Source organism: Grus americana, chromosome 4 (genome assembly GCF_028858705.1).
Source record: "Grus americana isolate bGruAme1 chromosome 4, bGruAme1.mat, whole genome shotgun sequence".
In the NCBI taxonomy this organism is placed as follows: domain Eukaryota; kingdom Metazoa; phylum Chordata; class Aves; order Gruiformes; family Gruidae; genus Grus; species Grus americana.
Window position 1 is genome coordinate 81,184,722 of NC_072855.1, and position 22,122 is coordinate 81,206,843.

Genomic DNA, 22,122 nt, shown 5'->3' on the forward strand with positions numbered 1-22,122 from the left:
GGCGAGGGCCAGCCTTCTCTCACTTTCTCGAGTACGTGATTGTTTTATCAAGTGAAACCTGACTCGTGTTACTCGCTTGACTTAATTCTTACTCCTGGGCCAAAGGGAGTATGGCCGCAGCAAAAGAGAGGCGGACGCAGCTCTGAGCTGAACGGAGAAGCGTTGCAGGGCTCCGTGTCCCGTAACGCAGAAGCACGTCTCGTCTGGCTTTGGGCGCTGTCGCCGCCCTCTCGTTGGGTGCCCACCCGTTTGACGGAACCACTCCGGTGCTTTCAGGAGTGATGTGATCGCACTTTGTGACGAGTCTTTTGGCTGAACATCTTGTGTGGCAGATAGCTGTAGGCGCTGGAGTCGGGGCTGAGGGGTCTCTTCTCTGCGCTCCCTGCTCGAAGCCACGGCGGTCACGGTGCTGTTGGGGGGTCTCCCCCCCCTCTCCCTGGGGAGCCACCTCCCGAATGACTTGGGGTGGGACAGTGCGCGTCTCTCCAGAAGCTGGAGCCTCTGCCTTCTCTTGAATATATCAGCTGGTGTGGTCGCGCGGGGTTTAGTAGCCACGTGTTCCTGCAAGGTGCGAGCGTAGGCTAAGAATAGATGGATGTGACTCTGCGGAGGGACAGCCCTGTGGAAACGCTGCGCTGTGAGCAGGCGTGGATGACTGGACCTACAGATAGCTCCATTTGTTCTCACGTGTGTTTGCTGCTCGTTCATTTGGATGAACGTACTTCGGTCAGTAATAGGGCACGTGTGTCTGACGCTCTCTTGCTTGGCTACGCTGAGACGTGAGTGCGGAAACCAAATTTGATCAAAAGCGCCTAATACTGCTATCATTTATCGGGAGGTGAATCTGAAGAAGCTGTTTTCAAAGCTTACAGTAAGGTGTCTGAATTATCTGGGCACAGAACAAGACATGTAAATGCTTTCTGTAAGCACAAGGGAAGATATTTATCCCAAGCTGGCAGGAGCGCAGGAAGCTTTGAAAATAAAACATTGTTATCAAACTCATCAAAAAGACTTAACAATTGGCAAATGTAGTTTAAGCGCTTTAGTTTGAAATGAAAGTCTATATGAAAGGGAAGAGGCGTACTTTGTGTTTACAGTCAGCATATGAAATTTGGCACTTGCTCTTCTATTACTTAATTTTTATTTTAGAAAGTGTCAAGTACTTAGAAGTTTACCGTAAGTTATGTTAGTAGTCCTCCCTCATCTGCTGTGTGCTAATAATACTCTAGTGGTACTTGGACACTTGTTATACAATGGACTGCATAGTCAAGTCATGTAAATTTGGTTGCTCTGAGCTCTTTAATTAAGCTGGATCAGTTTGCACAAGGTAGGTGTTAAGTCTGGCCAGTAAACAAATGGAGAAATGAATGTAGAATGGTTTTGAAGAGCACCGTATTCAATATTGCGAAAGGAATATGCTGGCCTTCTGTGGGTTTTATTTTTAAATGAGTCGCAAGGACAGAATAATTGTCGGAGAGTCTGCACTAGCGTGCACTCTCAGAAATGATCGTACAAACAATACTTTTCCAAATGGCAGCTAAAGAGCTCCTAGCTCACGTTTGGAGACAAGAAACACGATGCTAATTAATGTTAGGCCAGCAAAGAAAGATACTTCGCTTGCCTATTTGAATGAAAGGCAGCATGGACTCTGCTGGCCAGCGACGCACAAACTACTCGCAGTCGAAGTTAATATTTGCTGTGCTTGTGTTCCCTAGGTCATCACACCATTTACATTGGGGTCCACGTGCCGAAGAGCTATAGGAGGAGGAGGCGTCATAGAAGGCGACCTGGGCACAAAGAAAAGAAAGAAAAGGAGAAAATCTCTGAGAACTACTCTGACAAATCAGACGTAGAAAACGCTGATGAGACAAGCAGCAGCATCCTTAAACCGCTCAGTAAGTACTGGTTTCACTTGTCCCTCACTACAGCGGTCTGTTGTCTAGTGATCTGCTCCTGATCTGGTCATGGAGGAAGAAACTGGATCCACAAAAGCAGTCACCTCATCTCGCAGGGTCGGAGTCATCAGTTGCCGCCGAATGGTTGCTGTGGCTTGGAAAAGGCACAGGCTGGAGCAGACATTTCATCCCTCTGTATCACCTGAGTTTGCTCCTGAGCTAATGCCGGCCAGGAACAGGCCACGTTTTAAAAAGCAATTTGACGCTGTGTGTAAAGAGATAGCAAGGAAACGCAAAGACCCAGTAGACAGCCAGACAGATCTCTTGCAGCTTCGGCCCTGGCTCTCGGGATGAGCACCCTCTCTAGAATTCACGCACCTTTTGTTCTCTGGTGTGCAAGCCACCGGATCTGTAGAAATTCCCTTTGCTGGATGTGTCGGTATCCTAGGGGAATCGTTTCCACGGGCTCATTGTGCCTGTGGTTGAAAACCTATTTCTTCCATCAGGTTTTGATTTTCTGCCTTTCATTTTGTTCATCGTTGTTTCTGGTTTGCGTCATTTGAGAAAGGGTTAATGGTATTTTTTCCTCTATTGTTTCCACAGGTTAGTATGTTGTCTGCTCTTTATCTGCATGTAAAGATGTGCAGTCTTTTCATCTCTTTCCGTCTGAGAATTTTCCCATAGTCTTTTCCACCCTGACCTACGTGTTTTTGGAGTGGGACCACTTAAGTACCACACAATATTCCAGGCGTCCCGTGCAATAGCATTAATACTACATCATTTTTAACTTTTTGTGTATTGTTCACTGTCTCACGTATGCAGATACTTTACCAGGTTCTTGCAGGGACTTGCTGTTTTGCACTGGTGGCCAGATCTTTTTACGAGCTGGCACAGTTAATTTAGAACACTGTAAAGGATAGGAGTAGTTCAGATTACTGTCTTGAATTTCCAAACATCGAATTACATGTTGCCTCATATCCCCAGGTTTTTTTCTCTTCTGAAATGTTTGTCTTCATAGCTGACCTGAATTATTTGTTTCCTGCACTTTTTTTGCTTGTTAACCTGCCTTTCTTCTCGAGTTTTGCGTACGTGGTGATGCCAGGCTTCTTCAGAAATTTCTGCTGTTCCGCTTTGGACGTTCGCTGCCATTTATCACTGGCTCTTTGTTTCCATTTCGGTCTCTGTCTCTTAGGTGGTTGCCAAGCTGGGACAGTTGTTGGATGTTCAGACCGTTCCAGCTTTAGCTGTCTCTGGCACTTTGATGAAGGCTTGCTGAGGGTCTGAATGGCTCCTGTGCACCACGTATCTGGCGCTCTGTTCGCTCTCAGTCACGACAAGAGTGTCCAGGAGAAGACCAGTCCTCTTCAGACAAAGCTTACTGGCTTAGTCTGAGATTCGTTACTGGCAATCATGGCAAGAAATCTCAATTATAACCCATTTCTTTAATTTTTGTCTGTTAATAGCAAATGAGTGAGGGGTATGTGGTTCAAATTCAGTTTCAAAAGGATAAGAATATTAGAAACCGAGAACTGGGGAATTTTAAACAGCAATTTTAATGGAGTTGGGAGAAAGCTGAAATGAAGTATGTTACATAGAGTCGAGACAGCTGTCGGTAGAGTCTGTGGCATCAGGAGCTGAGATAGCTGTTAGAAGTGCTGGACCTCCAGCAAAGAGGAAATCCCGAGCCCGCTGTGCCCTCTCACACAGCTCAGCGCCTTTCTCGTGAAGGGCCCCAAGAACAGAAGAGCGAGGGTGTTGCATTTCCCAGGATTAAGGGCTGCTGGGATGGCCGCGTTAATGACCTTTGCATAACGCCGCTTTGCGTGATGGCTGGCTGTAACCGGGGACCGTGCTCACCGCTACGAAATGGGATCGGGTTCCCCCGCGCTCCAGGTACCCGTCAGAGACTGCGGCTCAATGAATGCCGGGTTGTGGGTATGACGTGCAGGACGCTGCCTTCAGAAAGGCTGCAGAGGCGGCGAGAGGTGTATGCAAGTGGAATGAGACCCTAAAATGGAAGTGCTGTTTATGCACTTAAGGATGAGGTGAAGGGACTGTACTGGCTGACATTTCAGTCTTTTACTTAGAATTGGGAGATTTTTGGATTCATATATTCTCTTTTGTTAACTGTGTTTTAAAACATGCAAAACCCAATTTTGCATGAAGAAGACCCAAACATCTTGAGGAAAGGTACAGCGCATCTCAGTCTATAAAATTGAGAATTTGCATAGCTCCTTCTCTTTGCTGATTTTTGCAATTATTAACGTGGCCACGTATGAGACGCTGTCAGTTCAGCTTGTATAGAATTCGTAGTTAATTTCATCTTCAGATATAAGGACAAGCACATAAAGCTTGATTTGCAAAAATCTTTAATAACATAGTTGTTAAAATAGTTCCTAGAAGTTTAGGAAATGACTTGATTGTCTCCATTATCCTGAGAGCTTTGTTTTTACTGAGTAGAAAGCTTCAGCCAGCTTTGATTCGATACATCACTTCTATTTCTTGATCTGGCCCTAAGGACCATGAAAACTAGACCTGGGTATCTTCCCTGCAGATGTTTTCTCTGCTTCTTTGGTGAAAACTGTGCAATCAGATGTTGACCAAATCTGGGTTTGACTCACCAGGTCAAGATGCTTGTCCCACAACCAACGAACCTGATGAAACACGTCTCTGGCTACAGGCAAGAGGGTAAACAGGTCCAGAAATGCAAACCTTCCCTGCAGACGTCTGGTTCCAGTTCAAAACCGGTCTAGCTGCGCTTCTGTCTTTGGGAATTGGTGCAGTCTGGCAATGTCGATCTTTTTTTTTTTTTAATCTGTGTCCAGTTTAGTCAAACAAGTCCAGCTCTGGTAGGTCATAAACAACCTTCAGCTCTGCCATCTGGAGAGTCAGGGAAATTGAACGTGTACGGATACGTTTTACCCAAAGTACATTACCGCTGGGGAAAGATGCCTCCTTCAAAAATCCAGGCAGGGCTACTCTCCGATACACCAAGGAGGAGGCTTGAAGGCGATGTTCCCTCTGCAGAGCCCTTTCGGGGTATTCCAGGTCTGCGGGGCTGTGTCCGTGCTCGGCGGGAGAAGGGCAGTTCAGAGCCTTGTTCTGAGCACCTGGCGCGGCTGCTCACAGGGATGTGGCTGCCTTCACCCACGGACTGGCACGCATCCGTGTTCCCCATCGAGTGCGCCAGCACCTGGTTTCTAAAAGCGCCTCCGTTAACCAGCCCGGCCCTGGTTTCCACTTAGGGCCAGTAAGAAGGGAAATGCTTTTCAGCAATGGTTATTCTGCACCGTCCAGGAAGCTGGCATACGAGTATTTTTGAGGTTAAAAAAAACCCCTAAAATTATTGCATTACTAGGAAGCGGGCTTTAAACACCCTCCTCTCACCTGCCTAAAACACATGTAAGAGTTGGAAAACAGATGAAGATTTATGCTGTCAGAACACTGCAGAAGGGGAAGGGTAGCATACTCAGAGACGATGGGTAAAACGGGGTTTTCGGAGGGAAGGTTTAGTGGGTTTTGTAGCGCTAATGGCTGGAGTATTGATGGACCTGCTGGTGTTCTGGGCATTTTCAGTTGGTCTGTGACTAACGATGGCTCATGCACTTAGTGGGGTGAAGGAAAGACTCAGCTGGCCAGAGAGTTGGTGGTGGAAAGCCAGAGTAGGCTTGGCAGCTGGCACGAGTAGAGGTGTCAAGACTGGTGCTGCCTGCTCAGGTCGGCCGATGGCTCATCTCGACATGAAGCGGATGGTATCGTTTGCTGTTACTTGAAGGGACGAGACAAGGGAGGAACAAAAGCGGCAGACAGAAGTTTCTTCTTTGGGACAGGCCGCGATCTGAATCCATTTCCCTCTTCCTCATTCTTTACTACAGACATGCAGAGATGTTCCCATGAGGAAATGCATCTCTGCTTGATCTGGGAAGGGGTTTCTTCTTGTTGTCTGGTTGCCCTCCAAGTTAATTTGGCTCACCTTCCTGGCTCAAACCCAATGAAATCATGTCTGTTGGAAAGCATCGTCGTAGCAGGCAGCATGTAGACACCGGGTTTACGTACGGAGCAGTTACCAAGTGCTCCGCAGAGATGCCCGTGCTTGTGCAGAACTTGCTTGGGTTGTCCTTGGCCTGGCTCAGCTCCGCGCCCCTTAGACACACGGCATGAGCAGAAGGTACATGTTAACGAAGATACGAATCTCTCTATTTTGAAACTCTGATAGCGCGTTTAGAACAGAAGTGCTTGGAATACGGGGTACAGACTTGGGCTGATGTGAGCGATTACTGGCTCAGAAGAAAGAGAAGTAGGAAAATGTGTGAAGAAGTATGATGATTCTTTGACAGAATGGAAATTCTGGCATCTGATTTCTGGAAGGTAAGAGACTGTCTGTGTGTATTCCTGACTCTGAATTCAGCGGCTGGGGTAAAAGTCCTTTTACAGGCAACGGTGATTCCAAGCAAATGGAGAGCAAGAAGCCCAAAGTATAAAATACCCGTCCCTTTCCAAAACTTCCTGGGGAATTTCATGTGTAGTCAAGGACTAGTATTGTAAGTACCCCTCGGTCCAAGCCCTAAGGCATTTGACCCAAAGTAGTCACAGAAATGATGCTAGTACCATAGGTGACAAAAGATTGAAAATCCTCTTTTCTGTGGCGTGATTTCAAAGCTAGCTGGCAATAAACATTCGCAAACGTTGTTTTCGGGAAGTAGACTAGAGGCATCACTTGCTTTTTAATTTTTCTTTCTCTCAATTTAAAAAGTAGGTGTGAGAAGGTGTGTGCACGGCACTTGTGTGCCCCGCATTCGTGCGAAGGGGAGCTCGCTCCTCTGCTCTGTAAAGCTCTGTGGAGCTGCCAACGCAGCCCGCAGGTCTGCGGAGGACGCGAGCCTGCGTTCACGATTTAAGGAAGGAAGGCAATGATAGCAAGTGGATTGCAGCATCTGATGTTCTTGGGGACAAAGCCTCGTTGGCTGCCTCGCTTTAGCCTCTTGTCTCTTTCCTTTTTACCAGTGTTATGTGGAAATGGGATAAAGGAATTTGCTTGGATGGGACAGCAAGCCGCCTGCTGGCATTACTCTTCATTGTGAACATGGGATGTCTTCATCCCCATCGTAAGTGTAGCGCTTTGCATGCGTATGAACGCGTATTTGTACATGTAAATGCCCTGCCTTTAAAGAGCAAGAGGGAGTCTTTGGGAGTTCCCTCGGCTGAAGGGCTGTCAGATTGGATTTTTCCTTTAATGAGAGGTTATTGCTATTGCAAGTATAAAGGCTTTATCCCACAAGTTGCGGGGTGTAGAGCCTTGCTGCAATACTCTATGGTTTACTGACTTCGTTAAAACCACTTGCGGGTCTGAAAAATTGCTGTTGCCAACGTGGAAGATTTGTCTAAACTCAGCATAACGCCTAAGAAAATGGAGCGGGAGGAAAGGAAATTGAGTGTTCATCGTTTTCTGGAAATGGGCGTTCAGGGCGCTCTGCCCTCGGCGGTGCTGGGCTTCAGAAAGGACCGTGAGTCTTAGCCTTGGGAGTGGATCCAGCAAGGCACCGGGACCCAAAAGCAGCGAGCAATAACGAGGGGCCCGTGAAACTAATCTACTGCCTGTTGTAGTAGAATTTACTTAGCGCTTGCATCGGTGAAGAGAGTAAAACCTGATTTTTGGCAAGAGTCAAAATGATGTCGAGTGGATAAATATAACTGCAGAATCTACATTTTGGAAAACCTGAAAGGAGGGGTAAGTGGTTGTGAGCTGCGGGCATCGTTCCTTTTGCACTGTTAGCGGCAGCTCTTCTGCGCGTGGTCACACGTGGGCTAAGCTTACCGAAGGGTTTCTTTACCAGTGGAAGGGTGTAACCCTGATCCTGCTTAAAACCAGAAACGGGGAAAAGAGGTTGAAAATCTGGATCTGTCTGTCGGGGTGGTTTCTAGAGGACCCGTACAGCAAGAGAGAGGGATGGGATGGTATGTCATCCCATGAAAGGTTTGTAAAGGGTTGCAGTTTGCTCAGAGAAATTCCTCTTCCACCCACCAGCAGTAGTTCTTGAAGGATTTAGTGAAAAAAAAACCTCCCTTGAGCTCTCAGATGTGGGTGAGGAGGAGCGTTTTGCTGAGAGAGAGAACGTTCGCAGCAGAGTCATTTCATTAAGGTACTGTTTGAGGCTTGGGCTGTCGTTCTGGATGGAGGGCATCTCTCCCAGTGAAGGTGAGGTTTGGGCTGGAGGGATGAGATTTGCTATGTAGGCAACCGCCGGGTTCCTCCGGAGTGATCGCCAAGCGTCATCCCTCACTACGGGTTCGTACGCACCTTTGAGCAATTCTCCTTTAGAATGCAGCCTTCTCTCAAAAGCAGGTTCTGCGTAATCTGAGGCTAGGAAAGCCAGAGCTCCAGAGAATCTTGGTTGCTTGAAGCTGGCCGTCAGTTTGGGGTACGCGTGCGAAGGCTTTGCTGCTGAATACCCGCATTTAGGTAGCGCTTGGGAGGATGGGGAGGATGTTTGACGCGGAGAGAGAGCCGTAATTATCGCTAACCGATTGTCTGAACGTGACAGATCCTGCAACAGCAGTTGGCACCTTTTTTCTTTTTTTTTTTTTTTTTAAAACTGGTTGATCAATACTTGGTTTATCGAGATGCCTAGCGATACAAAAGACGTTGTGGTGAGCGGTCTTGTACCATGAATTCACCACGCTGATTTGTTTACGTGGAGGCTTTTTCATTTTTAATCCGAGTACAGCAGTTTGTTGCTTCTGGTTCATGTGGCACACCCTGAAGTTGATGGCGTTGGTATCCTTTGCTTCCTTTACCTTATGGTTTGCTTCTTGCGTAACAAATATGGTTTTGGGTCCTTTCAGGTTCTTCAGGTCTTTTGATGGGTCTAAGTGCCTAAATAAGAGAGTGGGGTGGGTGGGGGGCGTGTGGATAGTTTTCTAACATCTGTTTGTCGAACGCAGTACCTCCGAACGGCGCTAGCCAGGTATCCCCAGTGTCTCTCGCAAATGCCGCGGGTAAGATATCCAGAGCAGCGTGCCGAGGGCCGTGCTGCGAAACACCCGTGGGGCCGGAGTCTCCTGTGGGGACAGAGCGAGCCTTCGCGTCCAGGGAGCAGCTGGCGTGAGCGAGGAGCGGACAGAAGGCTCTGTCCCTGGCACAGCCACGGCAACAAGGCTCTATTTGAAACCAACCGCTCCTGGGAAAGGCAATTTGAGCCCACGGGTGCGGAACCCGTCTCTTTCTAGTGGTAAGTGCAATCCGTTGGGCACGGCGATGCATTCGGCAGGGCTTTTCCAGGCTTTCCGTGGCAGGCTTCTCCTTACGAAGAGCAAGCCCTGCAGCTCTCCGGCACAAAATTGCCTCTTCTCCGGAGCGCTTCTGCACAAAATGGGAAACAAGTCTCTCGCGGGGTTAGCGAAGCGGTATGGCAGTTTGAGGAGCGTGCGGCATGCCAGGTCGGTAGGTACACCTGCCTGCAGCCCGAGCCAGAGACTGCTCGTCCAAAGGCCTGTGCCTGCGACGCCTGCAGAATTGCTCCTCTTGGTCTTGAAGTTGAGTGTGACGTGGCTGTTCAGTTGTGTGTCTCTTAAAAAATGGGTTTGTGATCTCTTTGGCCGTTCTTAAACGGTCTTCCTACTTCTTGATGTGCGGTCTGATTTACTAGGAAGTAAATTTCTGGTCTTGCTTCCCCGGTCAGAGTGCCTGCCTTGCAGGAAAAGGTCCTGTATTCTGGAGAGCATCTCAGTTGATTTCTAGTGAGGAGTGGAAGTTGCCGGTCCAACTGTGGAACAGTCCATCCATAACGAGATCGAATTAATTCAACAAGGATATTTAAACATCAGTTTAGGAAGGCTCAGGCTTGGTGTCTACCCTGAAAGTTCATTAAGCTAGCAGCTCTAAATAGCAAGAGACAACGACAGGATTGAAATAAATGTACCTACTTAGCAGAGCAGATGCAGCGCAGTCAGGGGTGTGCCAAAAGTCCTCTTTCTATTAGTGTGGCTGGATTTTTCAGCAATCCGATTTCTTTCCTGGCTCTTCAAGACATGGGGTGGGATTTTCCAAAACCTTTTAGCTTCAGCTCACCGCAGTAAGAGCAGCGGCAGACCAGCGCTGAGAGCCTTTGAACCAAACCAGGCAGGATGGCCAAATAGCTCAGGGGGTTTTTAATATTAATGTTTTACATAGGGAAGATGGTCAGGGAGACTTTCCCATAAATGTAAGGGAACCTGTGGTATCTTGGCCTTCAGGAACCGCGCAGCAGGCTGGTGCGTTGGTCCGAGGTGGCGGAGTCAGTTGAAGCATGCCTTGTTCTGCCCCTCCGATCTCTGATGCTGCAAGGGGCGTATTTAGGTCACGCGTAGCGCAACTGCCGAGGTAAACGCAGAAATAATTACTGCTTCGGTTGCAAACGTGCCCTCTGCATAGCTGGGGGCCCGTCAGAGAGGCCGTTGGGGTGCAGCTGGCTGAGTGAACGGGAAGGGGCATGGGAAGGTGCTCGGGGCGGGCAGGCGGTGGGAAGGGTGCGGGTGAGGAGGTCAGCCCTGCAGAGCCAGCAGCTGGGCACGGCACCGCCTGCTGACACAGCCCTCGCCTCCGCTCTCCCCCTGCAAAGGAGAGGTTGCGTAATGCAGGGAGAGACCGCGAATTACCTGGGCTGCACATCGGACTACGGCGGGTGAAGCTGTGACTGCGTCCTGGCCCTGAATATTTAGTCAGGGACGTTCTTGTGGTGGGTCGGGCTCCCCCGAGGCAGGACCCCTTCTGTCCCCGGCAGGTTGCCTCGTTTTGTGGGCACAGGAGGCTCTCCTTCCTTTCGCTGCAGGGGATACAAACCTGGAGTTGCGTTGGGTTTCAAGATGGATATTTTTGGGTTTATGGGTGGTTCGGGGAAGAGGCTGTGACCTCAAAAAATCCAGAGGAAAGATGGGGAGAGGAGAAGTAAGTAGAGGCTACTTGGAGATGCAGTTGACGGGCAGTTAGGAGGACTTCTTGTAGGTGCGGGAGTGACAGAGACACATGTAGGAGGGAGATGGTTCAAGCAGCAGCCAACCCCAACTTCCTTTCACCCGTTAATTACTCCAGCTCTCATCAGTGGGAGATGCTCTGGATGGTATTTCTCTTCTTGCTCCTGTGGCTCCTGCAGAGACTCACAGCTCCCACAGAAGCACTTGGACAGGATGAAGGCACACGGTGATGCGAGGTTGGGTCTGGATGTGAACTGTCACCTTAGGCAAAGGCTTTCTTTTCCTTCTTGGCAAGAGTGCAGGGTTTTTCTCAGACAGCTAATTAAAAAAATTGCTTTCTTTGCAACACCTCTTGACTGAAGTGTTGCTTTTTTTCTTTTTTAACTTGACTTGTGCGTATGCCAATCACATAAGGGCTTCTTAGGAACCCTTAGCTTTGTTTAAAACACTTGGCACTTCCCTTACACATAACATCCACCTTATTTAGGAAAATGCACGGCTGAAGTTGCGCTCACAGCACGGAACGGTGTGAACCTGCCCGGTGCTCTTGGTTTGCCTTTGCCGTGCAGCTGAAGCCTGGCAGTCCCGAGAGCTGATCCGTGCGAGTGCAAACGGTGCAGCTTTTTATCGCTGCCAAGTGTGCTCCCCTGCTCTTGCCTGCACCCCCCCCCCCCGTGTTACGTTTTCCCCTTTCCCCCTGTCGGTATGTTTTCTGAAATAATTATTGAAGCCTGTTTTTAATCTCTCATTCTGACATAGAGCAAAAACCTCATTTCTTTGCCAAGCTTTCGTTCCTTGCCTGCGACAGCTGGGAAAGGAGCTAAGGTTTGGGGGTTTTTTTATTCCCTCGCAAAGTCGGGATTTTGGGTAGGTGTGATAACAAGTAGGGCTAAACTGCTCCTCCCTCGGTAGGTGTGTACTGAGGGTCCCGTGCACGGCGACAGCAAGTGATCTTTCCTGGCCGTGCTGGTTGTTAAGGCAAATACCGAGTGCCTCTGGTGCAGAGGATTAGTTCTTTCCCTGTCCAGAAAGGTATGGTAGCTGTGGTTTTTCCCTTTAGGGTCATTCCTCAAGTTAGTTTTGCGAATAAGGCTTGGGGAAAAGAAGCAGTTGTCCCCAAATAAGTTAGGTGCATGCTAGGTCTGATTAAATTCAGGCATTGGCCGAGTACCCATAGGGAGTACGTGTGTGCGTGCCTGTTGGGACGCGACACACGGCGTCTGGGCTTGGCCCTGCCACCAGCTGCCCCGGGTGCCTTTGGCAAGTCCTGAAAGCCGGTGTTGAAAGTCCTCAAAGGGACAGTTATGTCAGGGATCTCGGGTGAGTGAAAACAAATCTCACCCTAATGGAACAGCGTTTCCCATGTTATCCTCTCTGGTTGGCGCTTTCCGTAGACGGAGTTTTGCATCTCGCTCTGGCAAGTCCGCTTTGAGGAAGCCCTCTGCCTCAGGGAAGCTCCAAACTCTGCTCCCTGAATTTTACCTGCTCTCTTCCTCTGCTGTGACATCTGAAGCTCTCCCCACAGGCTTCCACTTGATACCAGGGTGTGAGGACAAGGGACCGAAACCCAAGGGGATAAAAGCTCCGGCTGTCGGGCTGAGCATTGCAAGCCGCCGAGGTGCTGAGGGCACCGTGCAGGCTGCTGTGAGCACAAGTGGCCGTGCGGAGCTTGCTTCCAACATCTTCCTCCTCTCCCCGATATCAGTAATTTTTTTTCTTTCCAGCGACGTTTCTCTAAGTTTGTTTTTTTCCATGCGTTCTCCAGCCTGTGCAGTGCCACAAAGGTGTCCTTAGGAGGTGAATGGCTGTTAAGCCACACAAACTAAACCATCGTGTGTGGTTCCTCAAAAGAAATGAGCAGCGTAGACTGGAAATTCTGCAGTCGAGCTTTACTTATTTCTTGTGTGCGTACTGTGTTTCAGAGAGCAGTAATGTCATTCGGGGTTTGTGTTATCGCCTCGAGCTGCGTCGAGGCTGGTGGGTGCTTGAGTAGAGCCTGCTGGCTTACGAAGGTTCGCTGCGGTGACTTCGGGGTGCGTCGGGTAGGGTTCAGAAAGCTTCTTCTGTTTCTAGGAATTCACTCTTCCTGTGGTTGTGATGCAGCCCGACTGGCGCTGAGAAGCCATTCCAGTCTGGAAAAGAGTTTAAAAAAAATGGGCGTTGTAATGTGCCCGTGCACAGCCATCGCAAATGCCTGGGCCTGGAACAACGTGAATATGCAGGAGAGAGTTTTCCACCCATGCAGAGGCCGGGATAAAATCGTTCAGAACTGAATTCTGCTTTCAGAGATTTCTGGATGTGTCTGAAAGGAGCAGCCGCTGCCGTGGAAGAAGGGGGAGGAATGGATCTGATCATTTTCCTCTCAAGAGAAATGATAATGTGCTTTTGATGAGGATTATTTCTAGGGGCGGTGCATTTAAAGGCCCAGTGTCATCTCTTCAGGTATGTTTTAAAATCTTCCTCTACTGTTTTCACCGTTAAAAAACAAACCACGAAAATTGCCGTGGCAATAACTCCGGTAGAGATGGCAGAGCTGTTGAGCGGCTCTGCTTACGTTATTGTCAACTTCAAGTGATCAAAATCCCTGGCCCTGAAATAACAAAATTAATTTGCATGGGAAGTACCAATACAAAAGTAGTGGTTTTTTTCAACTGGCCTGCTGGATTTGACACCCTCACGCTGTCGCGCTCCTGCCGTACTTGTATCTTTTCTCTACAGTTTGCCGAACTGATACAAACGGGTTTTGGTTAAGGGAAAGTTAAGATTCTTCTACAGCTTTAACTTCTCCTTGAGAGGGAAGTTAAAATTATAAACCCCATCTGGTTAATATTGAATTAATTGTTGCAAAGTTTGAGATAAAATAATAAGAATTGAGCACTATGCATTTGATAAATGTGGTCTGGGCAGAACAGAGACTATCACCTGCAAAATGAAGGGATGAATCAGTCTGAAAATATCTCCCTTTTGTGGTAGGTAAGCGTGATGCAAAGCGTTTTCCTTTACTGGTCACTTCTGCCTTGATTAATGCGTACTTGCTTGCAGCTTTGCAGGTAAGCCGTTCTTGATTAAGAATGGTCTTTGCTGCTTTTTTCATTACTGGGCAGTTTTTATTAGAAATCTCCCTCGGCCAAAGGCGACACAATTAGGCGCGCTAGACGTGGAGGAAAAGAATTCGATATAAACTTTACATTGGGTTTAAAGCCACAGGGTGCGTAGCTGTCTACTTTGTGGGTTTAAAGTGGCTCTTCAAATTGGTTTTCAAACTCCGTCAGTTTTTGAGTACCAGACAAAGTGCCTCTGGGAGGTTTGTGTGGGGCGTATATTGCCACTTTGACACGGTACACTGTTCGTGTTTGAGACAGACAAAGCAAGACAGAGGCCAGTTCCTTTCACGGTACGGGGAAGACCTCCTTTAACTGGAAGCTCGCTGTGCTAATCTCCTGTCTTGAACTGATAGCATGTGCCGCTATAATTACCTAAGCCACCTTAATTCTTTGCCTAATTCTGTTCTCTGCATTCACGTGAAACTGCTAAGGGACAGAAAAGTCTAAGGAATTTACCATGTGGGAAGAAAAAATATCTCATGTAGAAGCATTTTGCTTTTAAGCCAAAGATATTTCTATAGCTGAGAAGGGCTGATTTGTGTAGGTGATGGTTGGTACTGTAAAGCTGCCCTTTTTGGATTAAACTCGATGCAAATCTGTGGGACCGTGTGGGAACAAGCCATCCCGAAGCTCTGGGTTTCTCGCTGTGGACGTGTAAACAAGAGCTTGAAGCGCTTCAAAGCAGATAGACGGAACCTGTCCACTGAGCCCGGTAGCTATTTCAACATTGCCCTTATGTTTCATACCGTGGGTTTTCTGACTCACGTTTCGGCAGAAAGCGTGGCTTTGTCCAGATCAGGCTCAGTCTTACTGATGAGCAGGCAAAACTGGTCAGCAGCGAGGCCACATCGCTTCTGCATATTTATGTTGTAGGTGTATGTAGCATGGATGCTGCTTGGAGTTGGATGGCAAGTACTGTACTAACAAAGAGAGGAAAAGTAGCTCTCCTTGGATCCTTACTAACTTGGTGGAAATGTTGTGTATTAAATGTTCGCTGCTGTCACTGTTCAGTCGTTACCGCCCCAGACAGAGAAGCGACTGGCTCGAGTACGAGTTGATGGGGCGAGTTCCGAGTTCTCCACTTGGCTTGGCTGCCAGAGAGACTTACAGAAAGCAGAGGGTTCCGATGACTGTAGGTCTGAAGTTGAGATGGAGGGAGGCACGAGGCAGGCTCGGGGTCTGTCACGACAGGGAACGTTGGAAATAGAGCTGCGAGCTGGAACGATCTTGTTGCCCACGGCAACTGAAAAGCATTGCTTCGTTCTTAGGAAGTCTTGATGTAGGTAGGCTCTGTGCAGAATCCTCTCGTGCAAATACACCCAGCGTCGGGATTTTCTTCTCTAAGCCCTGCTTTGTGTTTTCTGTTGGCTCTTGTGAATCTCATTGAACTGTTCCTGTTGAGACCATTTGAAATGTTGATCCTTAGTCTGGTTATTCTTGAAGCTGATGTCCTTTTTCTTTTTTTTCATTTTTTTCCCCCACACTGAAATCTCCTTACCCACGAGCAGAGAGCTACTGTAGATTTGCCTGTCGCTTCTTGCTGCTGCGCTAGGAAGAAGGCAAGGTAGCCTTAGGTTGGAGGGACTGCAACGTGGCTTGCAGCTGAGGTCAGCTGGCCGGGGAAGCATTAGAGGGCAGGGATGGGTACAAGAGGGGCCCTCCGAGTGCTTCCCGCGGCATGGAGCTGAGTCTCCTCTCATCCCGGGAGGTACAGAGAATTATGCCCGTGACCTACTAACCTCCTCCAGTTGGGATCGTGGGCTTGGGAAATGAGCGCACAGATGGCTGCTCTCTGGACGGCGGCAGATGCTGCTGATCTAATGAGTAGGATCAAGAGGCGTTTTAGCAAAACCGTGGTGAGTGGCGTAGGGATGTCTGTAGAACCACAGTGCTGCTCCCTTCTCTAACACCAGTGGTTTCTGGGCCCGTTCCCTTCTTCTCTTGGCACCCCCCCATTTATCTCCTCCTCCACATCGGGCTGGCACAAAGATAATGCGGATAATTTTGATTGCACAAGGAAGCTGTTAGGGAATTAGATGATTAAGAAGTATGTGGAGGGTGAAACAGAGATCTCGAGGCCAAAAACCTGTTTTACTTAGATCCCAGTAGGTTGGTATGGCAAAATGGGAGTGGTAATAAACAGAACAAGTCAATCAATCGTATACAGAATACCCTGCTGATAGCAGAGGTCGTTCTGCCTCCCTACAGAATGTTGCTCCAGTGCGCGCTTTGCTGGAGCTCTCGCTTGTATAAGCGTGAACCCTAAGATAAATACATTTCTGTCATTGCTCACGACAAACAAGCTTCATTATACCCTTACAAATGCTTTTGAGGAAAGACTTATATTCAGGCTGAGTCTTCTGCAGCTGTGGGTCTTGTCCAGGGACCCGCTCCTGGGTTTCTCTTTCTGCCAGGGTTATTTTAGGGATGGTGAACTTGCTTTGAAGTTTCTGTTGTGTTGGAGCAGATGCTGTTGTGAATGTGTCCGTGCCTTGAAGAAACGACGACTTACCGAGGGGCAAGAACTGCCTCTCTCTTATCTCTTCTGACTCTTTTATCTCTTTGACCTTCTGATAAGCCAGAATGAACTATTTCACCTGCGACCTGAAGGACTGGACGCCAGAGAACCACCACCACCACCAAAGGAAATGGAAATTGAACGACACTGAAATTTCAATGTCATAAACCCGAAGAATAAACAAGATAGGGTGGAAAAGGCCTCAGCCCTGGTACATTAATCATTGCAAATGGTTTCCTTTCTTCTTTGCTAGTGTCAGCCATTTCCCAGAAAAATGGTATATTTGTTAAAATAAATCTGTGTGATATGTGAAATGAAAGCTTTGAGAGCTGTGGGCTATTCTGCTCAGCTTTGAATCCTGATCCAACATCTGTTCAAGCAGGGGAGAATCTCTGCCTGGATTTATTTGCTGATTTCTTACCCACTGAGTGAACTTTAAAATAAGGATATTAAGTACATCAGGATTACGTGTAGGGAAGAGCTTGGTCATCTGAAAGCTGAAGAGGAAAGCAGATGTTAACTGAAGTGTAAGCGTTTCTTTATAGATGTGTTTGTACTTGTTTGGCCAGATTTCTGTCTATAAAAGGGCAGATGCCTTTTGGTGCATTTTGCCTTATGGTTTGTATACTCACTGGAAGAGTAGTGTAGACCTCAGCAGTTAAATGGAAATAAAAGTATGCATAAATCAGCAGAGCCTTTCCTCCTGTTTGTAAAGAAACATATGAATGGACTAGTCTCAACCTGAATGTGGTATTGGGCTTGTGTTCAAGTCTTGCTTCCAACTGGAGACCTTGATATTTAAATATAGTAATGGGAACTGAGTTCATCCAACTGAGGAGGGGTGTTTGACTTAGCTCGGAGCTACGGGTATATAATACCCTGTGAATTGCGTGGCTGTGCATGAAAGGAGAGGTATTTTGAGCATCCCGATCTGTGGAGACCTCCAGCAGTTACTCTCTGTTGAGTTCACGCTCCAAGAGCAGTTTGATAACGATATGAGTTATTAGTCTTGGATTTCAGGCTCTGATTAATAACTTGGCTTCTCTGTGTTGAAGCTACGTGGGAGGGGTTTTTTGCTAGGTGAAGTGCGTGTCCTTATTTTGTACTTGCACTCCTGCTAAGGGAACCTGGGGTCGGCAGCAGAAGGCTGCGGCTCTTCAGTCTGCGCTTTTGCTTCTTTGGAACCAAACGCTTGTCCCGAGGTAAAAGCAGCGGTGAGTGGAAGGGTGCTGGAAGGTCGAAACGAAGCAGAAAGCATAGGTGTCAAAACCTGCTTGCAGGTAGAAGAGCCGGGCTCCACCGTGAGTCGGCCTCGGAGGGGGATCCATCGTGATAGAAGCGTGTCTCGGAGCGCCTGGCCCCGGCGGAGCTGGGCAAACGTGGTCTGACGGGGCGATGGACGATACGGAGAACAGATCAACTTTGTGTACACTCTACAGGAAAGAGTTAAACAAGTTTGCCGTGCTATGGCGACAAGTTGGTCCTTGGCTGTAGAGCGCTGATAGCGTTGTGGGGTTTGGGGGATGTTTTTGTTTTTAAATCCGATAAGTAGCTCTTACGATGTGAATCATCAGTCGGGGAAAAAAGAAGGACACGCACTAAATAACACCACTCACGGGAAAGAGCAGTCGGGAAGAGCTCGCTGTAGGCAGTGAAACTTTGTGTGCTTGGCTTTTTGTGCAGAGAGGTCAGAAAAGCTGTATGGAAAACAAAAGATTTAGATATCAAGACACCTGCCAAGTGTCCTGCATCAAATCTGGGCAGAGACTGGCGTCACACAGATGGGGAGAAACTAAATTAAGGTTTTTCCCTGGCCTGCAGTCTGGGTGAGCAAGTCTCTCCACGAACCATGGAATTCCCTTGGAATTCCCTGTCTGAAACAAAGAAACCTGAAGAGCTCCGGACCGGCAGCGCTGTCGCACGTGTCCTTGCAGTGATGTTGGACCTTAATTCACGCTCCAAGGGCTGAACGCGGTGTGCAGGATGACCGGTGGCGTCTCAGTGAGAGGCGGGTAGCCCTGTCCTGCGTGAGCCGTTGCATTTCGGAGTCAGACACTTGGTGGTTCCCGTGGTCTGTGGGTGATGGTGAGACGGGCCCGTCGCCACTGCGTGGAAAGAATAAACTTGGGAGGTGGCACATCGTAGATCCGCAAAGTTTTGGGGGCCGTTTGGGGGGCGGTTACGTGGACGGGGTAGGTCCGCTCCCGATGAGGAGATGCACTTACACAAGTTGCACAAAACCGCGTGGTTTCATGTCCTTGAAGGCAACGGGAACTTCGAGACTGGGGAAGAGTTGCACGGATGCGGGAGCGTTTCGATGTGCGGCTTTGGCCGTTTGGTCCTTGCGCCAATAAAAGCTTTCTGGGGCGTCTTGCAAATCGGTCAGGCTCCGGACGCTGGAGAGAAGAGGAAGTCTGCTTCCCGCTCCTCGCTTGCAGGCAGAGCGCCGACTTGACTGTTCAGCTGGGCACTGACTCTTCCTCACGCTTTGGGTATTCCTAGAGAACGTGTCTGACCCCGTTTTGTTGGACTGGCTCTTATTTGGGTTTCCCTTTATCTGTCTGGGACTCGTTCCGCCTACTTTGTATATCATGGTTTTCTTGTTCCAGCCTGTTTCTATGTAAATTGCCTAGGATGGGAAACTTCAGAAGGATGAGTCTATAGAAAAAAGAAATGTAGTCAAGTGACTTCATTCCAGCATGCATTTCATCGTGGGAATAAGAGCTCACTCTGCAGAAAGAAAATGCTCACCACCAAACAGTATAAACTTATTTAATGGTAACAATTGTTCCTTTGGCAAAGTCTGGCTAAAGCTCTCTGGGGGGGATTAGTCTAGGCTTTGCATTAAAGCTGGGCTGAAACATACTCCGCATTCCTAGTGGCGGAGAAGTAGTGCCATCCAGAAGAGCTGTTTCGCGTCTGCTTCAAGAAATGGGGATTTTTTAGGGATGGACTGTTTCAGATAAAAGGCTGTTACGGCTTGCAGAATCACATTTGCTAAGTGGGGGCAAACAAAACAGCTACGTAACCACAAAATATGCTGATTTAAATTATTCACGTGGTTTTTTAGAGTGAAATTTCGTCAGCCGTGTAGTTCAGATATCAAGCTTGCGCTCTGAACTCCTAATTTAGAGTAATCGCTCAAGTGGCACGATTCAGTGATTTTCTTTTGGCCTGGCTGCAAGGGTTTCACAGCTCCCACGAGCGCTGCGTGTCGTGCGTGGAGCCTTCTAGTGGGGCTCTGAGGAGGAGGTAACGGGATGGCTGCTACGGATCGTGGGGATCTAGACAAATAAACGGTGCTGCAGTCTTTTCACCAGTCTGAATCTGGATTTCATTCCAGCTGTGTCAGTGTGACTTCTGCTCAGTGGTGAAAAGGGAAGAGTTCCAATTCTTTTACCTGGTCTGCTTCAAATACATAGGCGTGTCTATGTAAAAGAGGCAGCAGTTTTTAATTAATTGTTTGCCTTCGACATGAGATTGCTCTCTGTCTTGTGGGTTCCTGTAATGCTTTGGCAATAAATAAGAAGCTTCCAAGTGCAGACAAAACCACATTTGGGGTAAAATGTGAGCATTTCTTGATTGTTGGACCTTTCCCTATGGAAGGAGGGCTACAATCCCAGCGTCATCTTCTCCTAGGGTTTGGTCGTGCTTTGCCGTAACGATCGGAGGGATGTCGGTGATAGAGGGACAGGCTGCCCATACGTCTTCTGTCAGCACCTATAGAACAGCGCAGGCAGAAGGAGAGCTGTGATTCAGGACAGCACCAAGGAACAAATATAACCTACAGCGTATATTTAGCCTGGCTGTTTTCAAGAAGATTTAAATCCATATTTAAAGCTAAGCATCTGTTGAAGTGCTGTGCAGATTGCTGATATAAATAGTTTGCCGAACTGGAGCTGCTCTGTCTACGTGGGGAAACCTAGGAGCGGGCTAGATTTCAGGGAGCGCTTTGGGCCGCTCCGCCGTGCCGGGATGATGCAAGCAGCACGGCTTCGCCAGATGGCTATTTCTGGCGTAGATTCTCGCTGTCCTGTCGCCTTTTCTTTAGCTCGCTTTCTAATGACCGCGGGGTTTTAGAACCAAGGAAGAATTTCCTTTGTCGCCAGCGGGAGAAGCGGAGCACAGACGGGACCGGAGTTTGGCTCCTGCCCACCACCCCGGCTGACCCTGGAGCTGTGGGGGTTTCCAGAAGCGTGGCTCTGCTGAGAGCTTCCCCCATCGCCCGCCTTTACTGTAAACGGATCCCGGGAGGATGAGCAGGGCTATCTCTTCGCTGGGAAGCTGCCAGCGCGCTCTATATAGCTCGCCCTGGTCTCCCTTTGTAAGTAGAGTTCACGTGGAAGGGCTTTCTTCTCCCAGCACGGCTTAGGAGGAGCGTTCTCATTTTCCCTATTATTTTTGCTTGACGCTAGGTAAGCTGTCACCAGATGGAACGCTAGGTGTTGTCAGAGTTTCTCCCTGTTGTTATGAAAAAGGGGTTGTAAAAAAGGGAGACGTAGCGGGCAGATCTCTCTGGGCCGGCATCTTTCTCGAGTCGGACGCGGTTAGGGCGATGGGCGGCTCTGAGTTCCCCTTGGACGCGGTGATGCAGTTGCTGACCTTCTCCCTGAGTCACGCTTCTTCCCGCCTGCCGCTGCGAGGTCGTGCGCTGACTCCGTCTTACCTGGAAAATGCCCGGCAGGAGCTGGCGGCGGTCACTGCCACCCTGCTAGCCCTCCTGGTAGGGCTGCCTCGGACAGCTGCGTCCCTGCTGCTCCAGCAAACGTTGCCTTTGCGTTTAGTTTTCATTCCCAGTCTCCAAATATGCTCTTTTTCTACGTGAAAGTGATAACACGTGCGGATTTTTGTCCAAAACCTGTGCCCGCAGAATATAAAGTGTTTTTCACGCTTCTGGAGTGAAAGGTGCTTCTTAATTATCGGAGGGTTAAATATTAAGAAGCTGATATAGACGGGAACCGGGGAAGGTTTGCTAACGAAGAAGGTCATGTTACCCAGCTTTTGCGTAATGTCGTTCTTCAGTCATCAGAGCAAAACAGGTTGTAGCACGCTGTATCCTCGTTAGCTCCTTAGCGAGAAGCCCGGTCCCGCGGAGGACTTGAACGCCGTTAACAGCTTGCGGCTGGTACCGTCCGTGCAAAGTGTTGGTTTTCAGGCCATCCCATATTTCACAACAGTTGGAGCCGTAGGCTCGTAACGGAAACTTGGCAGTGTTTGGGAAGCTGTGGATGGCTTTTCTTCCCCTTCGTTTTCTGAGAGTGGATGGGATACCCATTAACAAACCAAGGGGGATTTCTTTGCCCTTCTGGAGAAGAGGATATAGATTGTTTGCAGTAAAAAAAAAGGTCTGATGGATCCATTTCTTAGATTTTTTTTTTTTTTCCCAAAACTGCTGTTCTGCACCAGAAGTAAACCTTCCTTTTGGCGACTTAATTCTCTCTCCGTGGCTAGTTCTGAGTGCTTTGGAAGTCTGTAGATACCCTTCAAGGGCAATTGAATGCTATTTTGGGCTTGGGAGGGTAATTAGTTTGACTGCTTGACATCTACAGCTAATCTAAGGTTTGTGACTTGACTCTTTTCAGTACTGTCCTGTGACTAATCTCATAGTTTTGTCATTTGTTAACGTAATTGTGTACTTTTTTAAAAATGGAAAAAT

At 48.4% G+C, this 22,122-nt stretch overlaps 1 protein-coding gene across 5 annotated transcripts in view; it reads left to right on the top strand.

Moving 5' to 3' along the window:
* SLC4A4 (solute carrier family 4 member 4) overlaps positions 1-22,122 on the top strand; it is a 217,059-nt gene that overhangs the window by 82,807 nt on the left and 112,130 nt on the right. For all 5 annotated transcript variants that reach the window (XM_054823524.1, XM_054823526.1, XM_054823527.1 and 2 more), the window contains one exon: positions 1,716-1,895. In XM_054823524.1, coding sequence (XP_054679499.1) covers positions 1,716-1,895 — 180 coding nt within the window. The remainder of the gene's footprint in view (positions 1-1,715; positions 1,896-22,122) is intronic.